General features: G+C 46.9%; 1 protein-coding gene and 2 long non-coding RNA genes across 3 annotated transcripts in view; 2 read left to right on the top strand and 1 right to left on the bottom strand.

Moving 5' to 3' along the window:
- Positions 1–18,976, top strand: part of LOC147649008 (uncharacterized) — a 769,650-nt gene that overhangs the window by 98,090 nt on the left and 652,584 nt on the right. The gene's annotated exons all lie outside the window — the stretch shown is intronic.
- On the bottom strand, positions 6,261–14,550 carry LOC147649024 (uncharacterized). The gene is made up of 8 exons (XM_086865029.1): positions 13,958–14,550; positions 12,185–12,538; positions 10,972–11,271; positions 9,424–9,611; positions 8,927–9,047; positions 7,645–8,295; positions 7,236–7,349; positions 6,261–6,865 (listed from the first exon to the last, which is right to left on the bottom strand). The coding sequence occupies exons 1-6, from the start codon at positions 14,469–14,471 to the stop codon at positions 8,225–8,227; spliced, it is 1,548 nt and encodes a 515-aa protein (XP_086721155.1). The 5' UTR covers positions 14,472–14,550; the 3' UTR covers positions 6,261–6,865; positions 7,236–7,349; positions 7,645–8,224.
- Positions 14,559–18,917, top strand: LOC147649023 (uncharacterized). The gene is made up of 3 exons (XR_015279688.1): positions 14,559–14,621; positions 17,153–17,226; positions 18,840–18,917. It is a non-coding gene; the product is annotated as an uncharacterized LOC147649023 (long non-coding RNA).

Raw genomic sequence — 18,976 nt, 5'->3', positions numbered from 1 at the left:
GGCATTGCTGCTATTTGCATGCCTTAGACAACAGAATGGATGAATCGGATAAAACATGGGATGAGACAAGGCAGAAATAAGAGCCCCATTCTTTTACATCATATTAAATATCCTCATTTTTTCCACCGATCTTTCCCCAGACAATTCCCCCCAAACAATTGATCCCAGCAAGAAGCTTGAAGGATAGAATTCCATTTTTGAACCGCTACATGTGCCACTTGCTTCATTTCTGCTGTAAGGTTTCTTATGGTTTCTCCATGGTCATCTCTTTCTACACAGCATTCAGATTCATTGAACTTGCTGCAGACTCCCCGTTCTTCTGCTAACAAGTAGTCCAAAGCAATTCGCTTCTGACACACAAATGCTTGCATTAGTGAATGCTGTTTAGCTGATAACTCGAGAGCATCAGAGGTGTGATTTGATACAATTTCTACCATGGCTTGAAGTCTTCCTAGTTGGTTGAATAGGTAAATTTGGCTCCTGTATCCCCAGCTCCCGTCTTGAGCCCAAGTTGCTGGGCTATTGCCAAGCTCTTATCCTCTCTGCAGGCCACTCATCTTGTCCCCACTTCTGATTCCCTCCTGCTTTTGGAAACTCAAGATTCAGCTCTCTTTTTTCTCTGCCCAGGCTCTCATCTAGGGGTGCTCCTAATAGTTTACTTTTGGACTTTGGGAGCAAAAAGGAGGGTCAAATCATTCCCAGAGTGCAGGATCCTTTCTACCTGCAGGGTACTTCACTGGATGCTTTTTCCCCACATATCCAGTATATTCCATCAGGTGCTTTCCATTGGTCATTTACAGTTTCTGCTTTATCCCAGGAATTCTTTAAGCTTTTGAAGGATCAGTAAGGATTAGCTTCAGGACTTTTGTGCCAACATAATTTGATCTGATCATTCCAATCACAATTTGTCTTTTTTTTTTTTGTTTGACTCCAGTGTCCAGTGGGGGTTTCTGGTTGCCAGGCTTTGGTGTTGTTCTTTGAATTCACTGTTCAAGTGAATGTGCAAGGAGTATATCCTACTACTTCAGTATATCTTTTTCCTTTCCTGCTGATACCAACTGTTCCAATTATTTGATGATCTAAAACCCACCCTTGGGGTCATTTTAATGTTTTGGAAATTTAGGGATGATTCCATTTTAGAAGTTGGTCTGGAGCTAAGCTCTCACCTTTCCATGGCCATTTCTCAGCTGATTTCAGCCCTCCACAAATCTAACAATTAGATCATCCTAATTCTGTAGCCATCTCTTGTATTAGATCTACAAAAAGGTTCTTGTTTGAGGTAGGTAGGTAGGTTCCAATTACCATACTAGTTACCAAGTTCTGACTCTTCATATTGTTCATTTCATGCTTTTAACTGTTCTTGTTCTATTTCGATTTTTGCCTCTGCCTTTTGTTTCTCTGATTCTTGAGCTGTCTGTTTTAATTGACTTTCTGTATCTACTCCTTCTCTATCTCTTGCAGAACAGAAAGTTGTACTGTATCATAAGCGAATTTGCTCATCATTACTGTGGAGAAGGTTAGTTATTATGGGCTCATTGCTGAGAGAACCTTTTTGACCATATTTCAGATTTTCTCCAGCCCAATACGTTTTCCCTCCCATCCTACACACTTTTGGTTGGCTGTGATGATAGCATATTGCACTCATTTGGGAATGTGCCATAAGCATTGATTCCATTCTCCCTCCGATCCATACTGCATGGTCACATTTGTTCCAAGTGGGAACAACAGGCTCTAATCCAGCAGCTCATTTGTGTCATGCATGGGCCAGGATTTTCTTCCTTTCTGCTGTAGGTTGCACCTCTAACCACCGATTTTTAGGTGTCACTCTTGGGTCATGGCAGGTTACTCTTTTTTTGATTTGGCACATTTGATACCGAGTGTGGTTATGCTCACACTCCCCTATTTTGCTGCCCATTTTGCAGTCCTAGTGTGTGCCATATGCCAGGGTTTCTGTGAGCCTTTGTTTTTCCAGGATGTTTTTAAAACACTGCCTACAGTCTTGGGTTGAGCTTTGCTTCTCAACGCTGGGGTAACTCCTGGAGAGCAGACTGATAGTTCTGCCCATGATCAGACTCAGAACCACCAGGGTTCCCCACACATGTACTCCTGTGCCTCTGCCTATGCCCACAGGGTTGCGGCCTGCGGCGAGGGAGTTCATCTTCTCGGCAGCAGGGCTATCCTTCAGGGGATCCATGGCTGGAATCAGCTGCAGATTTTCTCTTAAAGACATCCCACCCTGATCTTTTGACTGCATCAGCATCACAGGGTACATTGTTTGTTCGCCAACACTCAGTTAGAAGCACTTGTGCCTTTGATCTCAGTTTCCCTCTTCCCCCTTCTTGATCCAATCCATACCACTCCAGGGAATCGAATTCCAATATGCCCAAGTCAGTAGCGACCACTCATGAATTGCTGATTCTAGAGGTTTCTTCTAGCCAGCACACTGGACAAAGCCCTTTCTTTTCCTTTTGCTCTCAAACCAGAGACTTAGATGGAATGGTATAATAGAAACAAATCTGTTTCCCTGTTGTCTATCAGGATGGGTGTGAAGTCCCACCACATCCAGATAGCATGGCACTGATTTCACTTCCACTGTGCAAATGACTTGCAGGAGCAAGTAAAGTAAATTCTGTGCTGGAACAGTGAAGTTCTGTCACACTAAATCAGGGGGATGCCTCAAGGGTTTTGTACCAACTTTTCACCCAAGTTGGTGCTAAAGAAGTTTCTAAGGTCCAACGTAGACCTAAGGTTTGCACAGCAGAGTTTAGGCTGACAGCTAAGGGAGCATCAATTCAATGGTCTTTCCAAGGCAAAAGACTGATGAGAAATGTTGGTATTCCTGCTCTCCTTGGCTGTTTACACTATAGCAACATATTGGATGAGATTTTGGAGTTGCAGCTCTGAATTGTGGCCAGATGAAGACACATGAATGGTTGTGCATTTTTCATTGTGGAGGTCAATATCAGTGGAGCTGCTTCTGATAATACAAAAAGCTCTTTCAAGATACTTCTTCAAAGAAATGTCTTTTCATTCTTAACTGCACAGCCTCCTCCAAGATGTACAGCCAAAAGGTTATCTGGATTGTCTTTTCACAAGAACAGGAAACTCCCCCTTGAATCAGCCTGAATTGACAATTCTCAGCTGCATGAAGGAATTTCACTTAGAGTCTGCTGTAAAGAAGTGATTTCTATGCAATGGGGTTGAGAAAGGACAAACCTGAATTAACAAGAGTGCTGTTTGTTAGAGACACCATTACTCATTGTACACTTTAAACAACCCATCCCATCAAGCCCAAACCTAATATGGCTCCTTGTTAAATATTTCTGATGGATTACATATCCCGGTGTGAAGAGGGAACAAGGATTTAAAGCCAGTCTTTATGCATCTGTAAGCATTGGACATGAACATTGCATATTCAGGATGAAAACCAAATATCACCTGGACAGGGGAAACACTGCAGTACCATGAATACACTTCTGCCATCAGATTCACAGGCAGCTTAACCAGCTCTGTGCTTGGCTATTGTGCAAATCACCTGTTCTGGCATCTTTTGGGGCACTGAAGCAGGGAAAGTCACCCATAAATACTGCAGGACCATGAAAATCTCTCCAGATACAAACTAGTCTCCAACATGGGACTACAGAAACCTCCAATAATGTGGTGGAGGTACCCAAGTTGGCTGTGTGCTCTTTGTCATGATGGACTTGTAATTGAGACTCAGAGAGGAACTTGAGTGGAAGGGACATTCAAGACCCTCTAGATCTAGCCCCTCTGCCATGGGCAGGGACACTTTCCACTAGATCAGGTGGCTCAGAGCCTGCCCAAGCTTTGGCAAATATCCAAGGATACCTTTTTCTTTGTTTTACAAGGTCCTATTTCCATGCTCCTATTCCCAGATGGCTCCAGTCTCACACAGAGCATTGCTGCCTTGGTCACTCCTATCTTCACAAGCCAGCAGAGCTCCTATTTTGGATGGCTCTCACTGCTCCCAAGGCCCCAGGGACGGCTCCTGCCTTTCCTCCTTCCGCTTTCCCTTCCAGGATCAGTGATGTCCTGCCACTTCCTCCATGGCTGAGACAACAACAAGAGATAAGGGACTGAGGATGCCGCTTCTGACAGAGACTTGGTGACACTCAGCTGAGGAGTTTGTTCTCTTGCCTAAGAGAACTGTCAGGCTGCCTATCCCAAACTCCTCCTGCTTGGAAAGGGGCTGGTGTGAGCAGCAGGAATTGTTGTTGGCTGGAACATTTCAAAGAGCTGCACAAAAGAAGTGTTTTGTGGAAGGCCGCCAGCTGCCCTTTGTCAGCAGCACAAGGTGGGAAGGTCCCCTTTGAATGCCAGCCCTGCACAAGGACAGCCTTCTCCAGTAGCCACAACACCTTTCAAGCTTTCGGGCTGGCCTTGTCCCTCACTCTGGAGGAGCAGCTTGCTGTTGGAACTCCCACAGCCACAGTTTCTGCCTGCATTACCGTGTCTTCCCACTAACAGCCCCGGAGACAGCACTACATAGAGGCTCCTTGGAGTCAGAGGCACAGAGTGTGTGCCCTTCCCTTTGATCCCTGGCTCTGACATCCAGGAAAGCACTTGGTGCATTTCATAGAACACCATGAAAACAACTGTTACAGTTCAAGAGAAAAACTAGGAGTGCAAGTGTGTCAATTAGAAAGCTTTCTTAAGTCACTGGGTGAGAAAATTCAACTTGAAGGTTGAAGCTAGTTTAAGAAAGAAGAGGCAAGATGGAGGAATTAGGGCGTTGTCTCCTTTTCCTTCTTCATCTCCTTCTTCATCTTCTTCTTCTAGAGGTTTTTGGGTAGTAGTAAGTGATTGGATAAAGAATGCCGCAGTGCAGTGAGCAGGTGTTGGGTGATTGGGTCACTAAGAAAAATAACTGACTTGGCATTTGTTAATTGGGTAAATGGACATATAAAAAACCTTGAAGATCTTTGTTAGCCATTTGGCACCTTTCTATATCTTAGTGCACGTAGCTCCTTGTACCTTGTATGCATGTAATGCAGATAAAAGAAGAATAAACAACCGAGTCCAAACAAGAGAAAACTGCCTCTCTCTCATCAGTCTCAGTCCAAGGGGGAAAAAGAAGCCAAGCACAAGTGTCCCATCAGGACAGAGGCTCAATCTCCAATCAAAGGGGACTTTGTTCCAGCTTTTCCCTTGGAGCAGCGTGCAGCAAGCACACCTGGGCCTCATTCAGCTCTCTGTGTGGGCTGGCAGGCAGCTTCTGTTGGGAATTTAAAGCTTTTCCTCTACTTTCCACAGCAAATAAGGGACTTCACCCAGCTGCACCAAACCCCAAATTTCACTCTAAAAATAACCATTTGCATTTCCCTCCATTCCAGCCCTGAAGAAAACAAACTTCACTTGCGGGAGCTGGCGGCACGGTGTCCTCCAAGCCCGTTCATGAGTAGGACAATATTGCAGGGGAAGAGCAGCAAAGCCAAAGTTCACTGATGCTTCGGAAGCTTTGCAAAACCTTCCCACCTGTGCTGGTGTTGCACCCTCCTGAGCTCCTGGAGCCCTCACTCACCTCAGGCGCAGTTTGGACAGCAAGGGGATGGTTCAGTTTGTGCCATGTGGGGACAGCAGGAGGGAAGACTTTGCACACACTGTCACCAGGGCAGGGCTGTTTTCCTTTATGGTGCCACGCGGTAGCACATAATCTTTGATTTCATGGGAGTGAGGGAGGTGCTGAAGGGCAAAAATTCCCTGTGGGAAGGACATCTTCCACTCACACAGCAAGGCAACTGAAGGGGAAAGTGCAATCTCTCTTTCCTGGAAGGTGTTCAGCTTTTAACAAACTAGTTTTGCTGAAGATGAGCCCAGGCAGTGGTGAGTTAGAGCATTTGATGAAACTCCCAGAGTATCCTCACATCTGTTTGGACACAATTTCTCTTTGTATTTTCATTGTGAATGCTTTCTCCTGCCCCGCTGCCTCCTGCTTGGAGTTGTACGCGCAGCAGAGTGCCAGAGTTTTCTCAGCAGGCCTGTGCAGCGAGTTCTGAGCCAACGTGTGGCTCTGCTGCCATCCCAAATCTGCGCTTTCCTTGCCCAGCCTGAGCGCAAGTGGGGCATGTGCTGGGCGTGGCTGGAGATTTTCATCACCAAAATCCTCCAGCGTCATGGCATTTCCATCTGCCCATTGCTTTGGAGAGCACAAATCACAAACCACCCATCTCAGCTGATAAATGTCATTGCTTGCAGATTGCTGTAGCCGCACAGCTGAGCTACAAATACACATGAATCCATTTCAGTTGAAAAATGTCATTTATTACAAATTGCTACACCTGCGCTGACAATACACAACTATAAAAATCTCAATTAAGTTGAAAAATAGTAATTTATTATATTAGCACAACAATGCCACGTAAAAATATACAAACTTCAGTTAGCAAAAACTAAACTTATTGCTAACCTCAACAAGTCACTATAGACAAAGATCAATGTGTTTAACAACTTAATTTATTACAGATTAGCACAATCTTACAGCCCATATAGAAATACAAAAATATCAGTCTCCCTCTAAATAACCCTGTACTAAGAATTCGATCGATAGAATTATACAACTATACCATTTCATACATGTTTAAATAGAATTAAATACCTCTACAGATACATCTATAACCATCTACAGATGGAAATACAGATTAAATATTACATATTTCATACAATATATATATACATAGATATATTAAACAAAACTATTTGAAAATATACAAATGTCACTGTCCCAATCTAAATATCCATACAACTACATTTGAACAAATCAGCCGCCCCATCTTCAAAGCCTCTCCCTCAGTCTTTTCCTCCCATGCAGAGCAGCTCTCCTGGACAGGGACAGCAGATGGGACATCTGGGAGGCAAAGGGAAGAGCGAGTCAGTGCTGGGACCTTTCCCTTGGCAGCAGCTGCACTTCCAGCAGGGAAGCGAAAATCTCCGAGCCTCCCCAGGAGGGTTGGCAAGAACAAGCAGGCCGAGCGGGCCAGCGTGTGGCGAGCGCAGGCGCGGCGGGACTGTCCCGCATCTGCCGGCAGCCCGGCACAGCTCCCGGGCCCTGCCGGCACAGCTGCCTTGCCCAAGGACAGCCCCTGTGCCGGCCGGGGCAGCAGCGCTGAGCAGCCCCAGCACGGGCAGGGGCCGCTCCTGCCCGGCCGGGCAGCGCCCACGGCCAAAGCCCACGCCACCCTCAGCCCTGCCCGGCCTCACCAGCCCTGGGGCCTCACCCAGGCTCTCGCGTGGCCCCAGCACATCCCTGCTCACTGCTCTTGCTCCAGGCCTTCAGCTTCTCCCTGCTGGCTCCTCTCAGTGTCTGGCTCTCCTCAAGCTCTTCAGGACAGCTGTGGTGGCAAAAGTGGAGGCTCTGCAATTGGTTGCAAGGCCTGGCAGAGCTGCAGTCCCTGAGCTCTGTGTGCTCCCTCCTGGCCCCCTCCATCCCCTCAGCCCCGCCGTCCTCTCGGCAAAGCCCCAGCCCCCTCTTCAGTTTCTTGGGCCTCTCCCAGGCCTCTCCCCCCGCTCAGTCCCTTCTGAGCCGTTGTGTCCCCTCAGAGCCGGCACAGCCCTCAGCCCGTGCCTCTGTCACCTCAGTGCCACCATGGCCCTCTGCTCCCCCACAGCCCTCAGTGCCCCTCACACCTCAAGGTTTGCAAGGTCCCTTCAGCATCAGCGCCTCCTCAGCCCCCTCAGTCTCAGCGTCCTTCAGCAGCTCCTCACAGGACAGTGCCTGGGGCCAGCGGCAGCTCCCACCGCTCCAGGGACAGCCAGGGCTGCAACTGCTGCTCCGCCTGGCCCGGCCCCAGCTCGGACCCAGCACCGGGGGACACAAGGGGCACAGCGGGAAAAACAAGAGATGAAAAAGGCAGCCAAGTGGGAAAGAGGCAAAAAGGCAGCCTACACAGCTCCATCTATGGAGCTCTACATCCACAGAGCTCTAACTAAAGAACTATGCACATTTAGAAATGTAACTGCGTGCATATCTAAATGTTACTCTCTACATATATCTATGCAAATTTGAAAATCTATAAATCTAACTGTATACATAGAAATAAAATCCTATTGAATCCATAACTGTACATACAAACTCTACAGATGGATAAATAGATACACCTCTAAATACAACTCTATCAATCTATACCTGTAACTATATCAAAAAATAAATCAAGATAAAAAATCTCTAACTATATCTATAAACAGAGGGATGCCACCTGCCCGATGGTCACAGGCTCTCCCTCTGATCCTTCTTCCCACGCAGGGCAGCCCTTCTGGCCAGGAAGATCACATGGATATCTGGGAAGGAAAGGCAACTCTCAGTCAATGCTGGCCTCCGTGTAGCTTTCCCTTTGCAAGTAAACTGTCCTGCTAGCAAAGGCTGTCAAAGATGGCCTGAAAGGCACACTCTCACTTGAGAATGCTCTTTAAAGGGAACAGGGATCCTTCCAAGTTCTCCAGTCTTGTGAAGTTTTGAAGTACACCAATCAATTCACAACCCTCCCAGTGCAAATGGCACCCCCGAGAGCTTGAAACACAGACAGTGCCAGCTGCCACAAAGAAGCCCAGCCTTGTTCTTTCTCTGGGCTGACGCAGAGACGTCAGTCCTCACTGCAGTGGCTGAAGCTGAAGGCTGCTGTGAGCTGGGAACCAATTGGGACACGCAGCTTGGTGACACAACTGCCACCAGCTCAGGTTTATTGCCGGCTCTCTTGCCACAGCAGAGGACTCGGTGTCAGAGCCTCTGGAAAAGCATGGAGGGGCAGGGCTCGGGGAGCTTGTGCCAGTGCAGGATTGGAACTAAAGGCACCAGGAAGCACCAACCCTGCTGCAGACAAGAACTCAACTCTTCTCATCTCCCTTCCTGTCAGAGGCAGGCTCAGAGCAGCTGTCTCCCATCTCTCTAAACCACGCTGGGCTCACTCCTTACCAAGCTCCTCGGGCTCCTGGCCAACGTTCACACGGCTCCTGCAAGCAGGCAAAGCTCCCTCTGCTGCAGCCTTGTTCACAGCCTCCCCTCCTGAAGAGCCACGGGCAACACTAGCATTGACCTGAAAAGAAAAACAGAAAGAAGGAAATGCAAAGATCAACCAATAGATTCTGCAGGGATACAATCAGAGCCTGCCAGATTTCCTTCTGTGCACCAACAAATTGCTTTTGAAAACTGCTATGCGGGAGTTTGCAGAAGACAAAGGGTCATCGCGCTTGGCAAGAAGATATGGGCAGTTCTTCCCAGAAAAAGGAGCATCCAAACCTGGCAAACACCTCTCATCCTCACTTAAGGGCTATCCCCCCTTTTTCATTCCCTCTTCCTTAGCAAATCTTGCTTTACCAAGCAAATCCTTCCGTGTCCATTGCTTCTCAGCCATGCAACAACATTCAGAAGCTCTCAGTCCAGCCCCTCTCATCCCTGTCCAATGGAGTTACCTGAGCAGAGGGAGACCTTTCAGGCACAGATGGTGAAAGCATCTCCTCCAGTGTCTCCAGAACAAGGTCCAGATCCAGCAGTGGCAATTCCTCTTCCCCAGGAGTACTCCAGACCCAGCTTGGGGCTCTCCATGCTGCATAACCAGCACTGCCAGCTGGAGCACTGGGGACTGAAGTGCCCGGGGCAGCTGGAAGAATCCAAAAACATGGGTGAAGCTCCAAAATGAGGCTTTGGGACGCAGAGCTTTATTGCTGCCTTGGATCAAACATCACAGGAAGCGCACAGCAACCTCAACTCCAGAAAGGTATTAAAAACTTCCCAGGGAATTGGAAGAGTGAGCTCTTCCCCTTCAAAAGTATTATCCTAATCAACGAGTACATAGATTAAAGTATGGCTTGTGAAACTGATGTAGACATACACACAGAAATAATCACCTTGAATCACAGCCTTTTGCATCTTCCCAGCAGCTTTGGCATTTGGCTGCTTGAGTTTCTCATCACAAGAGACCCCAGAAAGTGCATTCACCCAGGAAGAGGCCAGAGGTGCAGACACACATGCTAAACTTCAATTGCGAGTTTATTCTAAGAAGCAACCATGGAGGTGAGGCCATGGTCTGCAACTGCAACTTTTCTGGGGACTCCCAGCGTGCACTGAAATTTCATAGCATTATTTGTGGGAGAGACTGTTGGAAATGGAAAATCTGCAGCCTTAGAAAAAGCCTGGCTTGAAGGAGTGATGAAAGTACACAGACATTAGGTAGAGTAATTCTAAACCTATGTTCTTACAGTTGCAAGTAAGAATATGCCTAGAGGAAGTAAGAAATTCTATTAAGTAATATAGTTGGAGGTATCAAGTGTAATAGTGTGATTTATAAAGTAAGTTAGAGATCTAGGAACTATAACAGAAGTGTGTGTGAATACGTGACCTGTTAGCTCGTTGGTTAAAAGACAGACGCAGTGTGGCAAAATCAAATAAAGGTGATAAGAGCTTAATAAGTGAAAACAAACTTGGTGTCAACTGTCTACTGCACTAAAAAGTTATATATTGCCATGCGGAGAAGGAACTCGTAACTTCCTCGAGCTGTGGTTGACTTGTTGCCTGTAAATCTCACGCCTCGGGACTGATCTCTTATTGGGCTACTTAAGCAATAAATCATCTCAAAGCACGGTGGTCCCATCCCTTGTATTTCCTCTCAACAAAAGACAATCTGTAAACTCTGCAATATCCCATCAGAGTCCTAGTTTGGCTTCATCCAAAGAAAAATGGGAGTTCACCTGACACCGACCAGTTGTGGAGAAATGTTCTTTGCCTCGCCCTTTGCCCTCTACACAGAGGCTGCCTGGAAAATGGCCAGAACATCTTCCAAATCTGCAGCAAGGACGGGAAAAGCAGACAGAGATTGTTCTGATATTCATGATCCTGCCTCCTAGTACCCTTGACACCTGATTGTCACAATCAAATGGACACATGACAGAGCACCGCGGCAAAATACTTCAGTCACTTTTTGTGATCTTTCTGAAAAGCCAGGGGAGAAACACATTCCGTACCTGATGGGGTGTTGGCTGGCAAGTGCTGCTCTGGAGAAGTGCAGCTGCTGCTCTCTGGAGAGGCCGCAGAAGTGCTTTGATGGTGCGCAGGAAATGGTGGAGTCATGAGCTCTGGCTGGGATTGAAATTTGTGTGTGCCTGGCTGGCCTGATGAAACCCCAAGTCCAGATGGAGCAAACACTTTCTTGGCAGCTGCTGGGGAAGCTTCATGCCCTTGAGGATCTGGACTTGTCCTGGAAGGGCCTGGAGGCAGCTCTGAATCCTCAGGTGAGGCAGCACTGCGCTTCTGGCACCAAGGAGCTGTGCAGCAGGGAGGGAAGAAGAAAGGAAGCAAAGGGAAGGCTGGGTCACTACTGCTCCTCAGCTGTGTTTTCCTTGGCAGCAACTGTACTTCTCCCAAGGAAGACAGAAGCTCCCATCCTCCCAAGTAGGGTGAGAAGGAGAAAATTCCCTTCTCATGTTCTGAAGCTTTGCAACAACCAATTCCTTGTCTACTGAGCTCTCCCGTACTTATTCATCTGTCTGGGAGAAGTGTCCAGCTGCCATTCCTGACAGGAGGCAACTGCCAGAAAGCCAGCTGCCAGCTCTTCTCCCTTCTGCTCCAAAGGCACACAACAACTTTAGAATCACAGCCTTCCCTATCTCCCCAGCAGCTTTTAGATTTGGCTGCTTGAGTTTCTCATCACAGAAGGCCACAGAACGTGCATTCACCCAAGGTGAGCCCGCATCATCAGGCACACACTGAGAAATTAAACTGGGAGTTTATTCTAAAAGCAACCTTGTAGGTGAGGCCATGTTCTGCAGCTGCAGCTGTTCTGAGGCACACAGAGCTCATTTCAATGGCACGGCCCGATTTGCAGGCCAGTCAGTCTGAAACATCTGCAATATCCTATCACCGTCCTAGTTGGACTTCATTCCAAGAAAGAGGGGAGTTCACCTAACACTGACCACTTGTCTGGCGGGCAAGATTTTTCGCCCTGCCCTTGCACCTCAGCAGACAGGCTGTCTGGGAAATGCCCAGAACAACCTCCACATCTGCAGGAAGGACAGGAAGAGCAGAGAATACTTTGGCATTCACAGTCCCACTTCCTAGTACACTTTCTCCGTGATTCTCACTTGAGATCTAGCCATGACAGAGGACTCAGGGAAAACACTTGAAAGGCTCAGTTGCCAGGAGCTATTGGAAAAGGAAGGGTAGAAACTCTTTCCCTACCTGATGGGTGGCAGGCTGGGCTGTGCTGCTGAGAAGATGAGCAGCTGTTGCTCTGTCCAAGGGCCCTGCAAGCAGCTTCAGGGTCGACTGGAGTGAGGCGAACCATGAGCTCAGGATGGCGTTTCAGATCCAGGCAAACCAGTGGAACCATGAGCTTGCGGAGATTAAATCTCTGGATGAGCTCTCTTGATGGTTCCACTGGTGAAGCCCCAGCAAGTCCAGAGGTGGCACAGACTTTCTTGGCAGGTGCTGGGGAAGCCTCACTCTCCTGAGCAGCTGCACTTCTCCTGCAAGGGCCTGGAGGCAGCTCTGAATCCTCAGGTGAGGCAGCATTGCGCTTCTGGAGCAAGGGAGCTGTGCAGCAGGGAGGGAAGAAGAAAGGAAGCAAAGGGAAGGCTGGGTCACTCCTGCTCCTCAGCTGTGTTTCCCTTGGCAGCAAGTGTGCTTTTGTCAGGGAAAACAAAAGCTCACCTCCTCCCAAAACAGGGTGAGAAAGAAAAGTATCACCACATGTCTTGGGGGGTTGGATGCCTATAGAACTTAAGTCAAACTTACAAGCTGCTTCTATAGATTGACTTATAAGATGTCAATATAACCTGATAGATCTGTATCACCAGATATCAATAGAACCTGAATCATAACTTCATGGATCTATTTAACCTGATAGAGACTAGTATAACCTGTACTGGCTAGGATATGGTTAATTGGTTGCTCAGTGCTGGAGAGAGGGGACAAAAAATGAAAATCTCACCAGGTGGTCAGTTTCAGAGAGAGGTAAGTATAGTACTAATGAAAACTTAGCAAATGTCAAGCCAATTAGCCACAAAATAAAGTAATTAGACGGGTTAGGACCAGACAGACCAAGGAACACCATAGCTGTGCATGCTCTGAAGACAAAGTTGAAAAGTTCAGATGCAAAGACGACTTTGGAAGCCTTCATCAAAGACCTCCAACGACCCCCAAATTGGGGAGGCACAAGCACAGTGAAAAAGAACTATCTATAGCCATGAGATTATACTATGTAAATTAGTTCCAGAGTGTATAATATACATTATAATACATTAAATATGATACATACAAAACATAATATATATTACATTATAATATACACTATGTGTATATTACTTCCATATGTTATGACATAGTAACACCAAGCAATAATTATTAAATATATCACAGCAATTGACAATGGTGGATGAATGAGGAGGAGAAATCCTCCTCACCTCCAGCACTGAAATAAACAACTCTACACACACGGGTGTATGGGATTTTATTCACTTTGCAACAAGCAGCTCCCTGTCTACTGAGCTCTCCCCTGTCCGTTCAAGCCTTGGCAGGAGGCAGCTGCCAGAAACCCAAGTGCCAGCTCTTCTCCCCTCTGCTCCAAATGGGACAGGAGGCTCCCTCTCCCGCTGGGGCTGAGCACGCCCAAGCCCTCGGCTCAGCCGCACTCCCGGAGAGCTCCCCGAGCGTCCCAGGGCCGCGCAATGAGCAGCGCCAGCCACGGCACAGGGCCGGGCCGGCTGCCGGCCGAGCGGGCCAGCGTGTGGCGAGCGCAGGCGCGGCGGGACTGTCCCGCAGCCCCCGGCAGCCCGGCACAGCTCCCGGGCCCTGCCGGCACAGCTGCCTTGCCCAAGGACAGCCCCTGTGCCGGCCGGGGCAGCAGCGCTGAGCAGCCCCAGCACGGGCAGGGGCCGCTCCTGCCCGGCCGGGCAGCGCCCACGGCCAAAGCCCACGCCTCCCTCCGCGCCCGCAGCTCCCACCCCGTCTCACTGGCTCTGGGCGGCTGCCCGCTGGGGAAGGCGGGCAGCGACCGCTCCGTGGGGAGCCGCTGGAGGCGGCTGGGCTGGCGGCTCCGCACCTCCAGCCCCGCCGCCAGTCTCTGCCTGTTGGCCCTGGTCAGGCGTTTGATGCGGAGCAGGAGCTCGGGGCGGTCGCGGCGGAAGTTTGGGTTCATAAAGTGCAGCCAAGCCCCGGCATCGCCCGGCACAGCTGAGCCAAGCCATGCCGGCACCTTTTGGAAGCCGTAGAGGTTGAGCTGGCGCACGAAACTGCCAAAGTGCGTGGCTTTGAAGGAGTCCGGGGCCGCCCCCGCCCCCTGGCCGCCCCCTCCGTGGGCGCCGGCCGGGCTGAGCAGCTCCCGCTCGAAGAGGAAGCGGTCGATGAGCAAGCCCTGGGCCTGGCTGTCCCAGCGCACGGAGCGGACGCGGGGGCTGTTCACCAGGCGCCACAGCTTGGCGGGGAAGGTGCTGGCATTGAGTCCGGCGGGCAGCGGCAGCTCCGCCATGGCACCGATCTGTCTCCGACTGGCGCCGCAACGGCCGCGGCGCAACGGCCTGAGGGGGGCGCTGCGTTCGGCCCCGCGCGCGCCCGGCGCGGCCCCGGCGCGGGCCGGACTCGGCGAGGACGAGCGGGGCCTGAGGGGAGATAAGGCCAGGTAAGAGGAGGTGAAAAATGCATGTGGGAAACGAGAAATTACATAGGAATTCCACTGATTGACAAAGATTGTTACTGCAATAAATGGAATTGATTTTTGCTAACTAAATTGTACCTGTTATTCAAGTTAGTTTTAGAAACAATTGTCAGGAAAATTAATCCACAAACGCCAGAGGTTTATGTCCAAAAAGGAGACAGAGGAGTCCTTTTTTCTTTATTCCAATAAATATTTGACCCAATGACCCAACACCTGTGCACTGCACTGTGGCATTTTTTACCCAATCACTTACTACTACCCAAAAACCCCTTGGAGAAGAACATGAAGGAGAAAGAAGAAGGACAAGAGACAACACCCTAAATCTTCCACCTTGTCTCCTGTTCTCTAAACTACTTTTTCACCCAGTGATTTAAGAAAATTTCTAATCTACACACTTACACTTTTCCTATCTAACTTTAACATTTGTTTTCATGTATCACCATGAAAACATGCTCATGAATTTCATGTCATATGAAATTCAGTGTTTCTTTGACTCCTAGAACTAAGTATTAGAAACTAGGGCACACACTCTGTATCTCAGACTCCAACATCTGCCCCTCTCTTTTTTAAAACAAAACAATAAAAAAAATCAACCCAAATATTTTCTTGGATTACTTTTCAAGAAGGGTTATTTTTCTTTCACTCATGCTTTAACAAATGAGGCTTTACAATATTAATTTTCCCACTCTTTCACTTGAAACCCAAAGTCCATTGCTCTTGCATGTGGGATCCAAGCTGTTCAGCTGTCAGCTGTGTCTTGATACAGTTCACATCTGCGTGCTCGCTCTTCTGCTCTTTGGGCTGTCTGCTTGTCTCTGCAGCTGAGGAGTTTCCATGTTCTTCGCTAGGAAGTTACTTCTGCTTTGAACCTGTGAATACACAAACATAGACTTTCCTCCAAATTATTAATTGAAATGAATTTTTAATCTTCTTGCTTCTAAACCTTTGACCAGAGCCAAAGAATTCTCTCTCAGCTTTGCTTGAGTACTGTTAGAACAATACCTGATAATTGATGGAATTGGCTTTGTAACAGACTTGTTTAAAAAGGACTGTTCAGGAATTATTTGTAATAGATATAAGATCTTTACGCTTTTTCCAAAAATTTAAGGTATATAAGGTTTTTATACTTCTGAGTCATAGCCTTGGTTCCCCCCCTTTTTATTTTGCTTTGTAATTATGTAAGGTATTTGGGGTTTTTTGTTATGACAATGAAAAACCATCAAAGTAAAACACTTGCACATGTATACACATAGGAAATAACACTTTCAGAGAAATCAAAAACTTATTAAGAAAATGTGATATGAAACTTATCTGAATAATTTGTAATACGAATTGCTGAATATACGAAATATATACTCTCATCCCAGAGTCTGCCACAGCTGATAAATCAATGGAAGATTGGAAAATCATGTCCGGATAATAATTTTCCAAGCCCACTGTAAAATCCAGCTGCTATATTAATTCACTAATTGTCAAGTTAAATTGACCTGAATATTGTTTTGATGCAGAAAACTTTGGGGTTTATTGGTAAATTCTCTATCCAGGTAAAGTCAAGGCTTGGCCAGAGCCTTAGGCCTCATCTGGAAAGATGTCTCTTAGGTCATTTTCAAAGCAAGGGGTTTAAGAATAGCAGCCATAAGATTCTTAAAACACTGTAAACTTTTAAAAGGCATTTTTATAAAACAAATGATAGATGTCTTAGGTAATTGACTAATTAAACCATTCAGCAGTTAATTTAATCTGAAGTTTCTTTCATAACACTTAACTTTCAACCATGACACTGTTAGCATTCAGGATCACACATAACCACAGAATGATTATATGCAGGTGCTTTATTGAAGAGCTCTGAGTGTCAGAGGTACACAGACCCAAATCTGACCCGATTTGGTTTTGAACTGAACATGTTTTATACACTATCATTATACAACTTACATATTAATTATTAAACTTACGTTGTTCTATTGTAAGCATTGTTTTTACCCAAGCATGGATTTCTTGTGATCCCCCCCAGCCCCCTAACATTGTTCCTTATGTTCTTTAAACTATAATTATATCTGATCACATCTAACAATTGTATCATTTATCATATTCAGATTACACAGGTGCTGTTTGACCTGATCTTTAGCAAGTACAAGGCCTAACATTTCTCAGGGCCTACTTTTCCCAGGGCTTTCCAAACCTAACTTTCTTTCTAAGTCTCCAAATTTTCTAAGATTTTAGAATCTTAGAATAGATTTTACTATCAGCTTCACCAGGATTTAATTGAAATTTTGGAAAAGTAAAAATAGGAAATCGGCCCTCTTTATCAAGAAATTGCCTGAAATTGTTTATTTGGGTTGTATTGGATTAATTGAAATTGCTTATGCTTTGAAATAAGAAGTTGAATGTATATTTTAATTGAAAATTGATTCTTTGCTTTTGTTTTTCCTTTTTTCTTACCCTTATCTTTTTCCTGCTTTTCTTTTTCTGACTGATTTTCTGTCTCTGTTTTCCAGGGTATGCTACCAACCTTTGAGGAGACCTGAAGACTTCGCAACAACACTACAAAGGAGCCCTCCTGATGATGATGGTGAGTCACGGGGTGGTGTAAGAGACGGTCTGAAGTTTCCCTCATTTGCCTCACGAGCATGGCAAGAACAGAGACCGAGACCCTGAGGAGCCCAGGGGACTTTGTGCAGGGGTTCTGGCCTGGTTGAGGTGGATGCTTGCTAAGCCATTGTTTGAAGGTGTGCTCGACTTACAGCACAAGAGTGATTGTTTGCAGGTGTTTGCTGTGCTGCCACGGAACACTGCCTTCGTTCCTGCTGCTGAGCAGGGACTTGTGAGGAGCGGGGCCTGTTCAGTACCTCACACCTGCTTGCCAGAGCAACGGGTCACACCACAATAGCCTATACATCTCCCCACCTTTTGGCCAACTGCCCCTTGCCTTGAAACTTGAGACTATAAAGGTGACTTTTCTAAGTTGCTTTTGGAGAGAGAGATCCCCACGGAAGAAGACACGGGTGACCCCATCTTGTCCATTGGTAGCTATTACCCCCCCCGTTTTCTCTCTTTACTTTGCCTCTTTATTCCTGTCTCTCTTTCTCTTTCTCTCCTTCTCATCCATTGCATAACCCATGATGCTGGCACTAAAATAAAGATGCATTATTGCTGTTGTGATTTAAACTGAAATCCCTTGGTGTCCTTTTTGCACTCTGAGATCAAATGAACCTCTGACGACGCCCGCCTGTGTGAGCAGATTGTGACACATGTATACTTCAATGTGTGCACAAATGATGAATAAGACAATTTCTAGCATCTATGTTGTTAGATATGCGGGCGAGATGCTAGGAAGGAAGAAAATTTAACAAAAATTTTACAGATATGAATGCTTACCGGAAGGTTCTTTAGAAATGAAAGCAAGCTTGGATATATAAAAAGATGTTTTTAGGGCCACTTATTGCTGAAGCCACTGAGAGAACAAAGGTTTAGTCGAGTTGGAAGGTTTAGAACAAAGGTTTAGTCAGTTAGAAGGAGGTTTTATGGCTAAAGTCCAAACGATTTAAGTGGTCTTCAAACAAAGCATGTTTTCTACCAAGTGAAAAAGCACAGGCAGACAGAAAGACATTTTTTGCCAAAGCAAAAAGGATTTTCCACTACAAAACAACTTTGAAAATTTAATATGTAGTTACTAACTCAAATGATTAGTTAGTCACTAACATAGTATGGTAATTTTAGCAGTTTTGATAGAATATATGTACATGTAAAGGTATTGTGTATGATGCTGATTGGTTGTTATGCAATGATACAGACAGCAAAAGAAAGTGATATAATGCACTGTAAGCAGAACTAAGTGGGCTTCAGGACACAGGGCTTGCCTGTAGCCAGCAGCTGTAGGCTGACCCACGACCCCCTGCTGTAATCTAGTCGATAGAATACACAGCATTCTAAAGAAGAGCCATCTGAAGTCCCCATCTCTCTGCTGGCTCTAACAGTTCTGCCCTCTTCCTGATCCTGTCCAGGGATGGAGCATTGCTGTGCTTTCAGGAAGCTGTTCTAGAAAGACTCAGGCTTTCCAAGCTCCTTTGCCCTCTGTGCATGCTTGCCACAGAATCCCTCACAGCCGGCTTCAGGGCATACTCAGCTTGGCTCCTCCAAAATCCAAGGCCTTCAGGGTGCTCAGTTAAACCTTTAACTCCACAGTGCTGTGGAACTGGACCTTCAGCACAGGGACCTTTCCAGCCTGATCTCTGCTCGTTCCTCTGCATCTCTGCACAAAACACAGCGCAGGAGAGAACGGCAGGAGGGGCCTGAGTGTCACAGCGCTCTGGATTTGTGAC

This window comes from Cyanistes caeruleus, chromosome 28 (assembly GCF_971803275.1).
Source record: "Cyanistes caeruleus chromosome 28, bCyaCae1.hap1.1, whole genome shotgun sequence".
NCBI classification, from domain to species: Eukaryota; Metazoa; Chordata; class Aves; order Passeriformes; family Paridae; genus Cyanistes; species Cyanistes caeruleus.
The sequence above is the reverse complement of the archived record's forward strand: the minus strand, read 5'-3'. Positions and strand labels throughout refer to the sequence as shown.

Bases quoted from the DNA above. Each gene is read 5' to 3' on its own strand.
- LOC147649024 (XM_086865029.1), bottom strand. From the start codon at position 14,471: ATGGCGGAGCTGCCGCTGCCCGCCGGACTCAATGCCAGCACCTTCCCC. The intron at 12,539-13,957 runs GTGAGACGGGGT...CCTGCTGCACAG, and splicing joins CGGGCAGCCGCCCAGAGCCA to CTCCCTTGCTCCAGAAGCGC. The intron at 11,272-12,184 runs GTAGGGAAAGAG...CCTGCTGCACAG, and splicing joins CCCAGCCTGCCACCCATCAG to CTCCTTGGTGCCAGAAGCGC.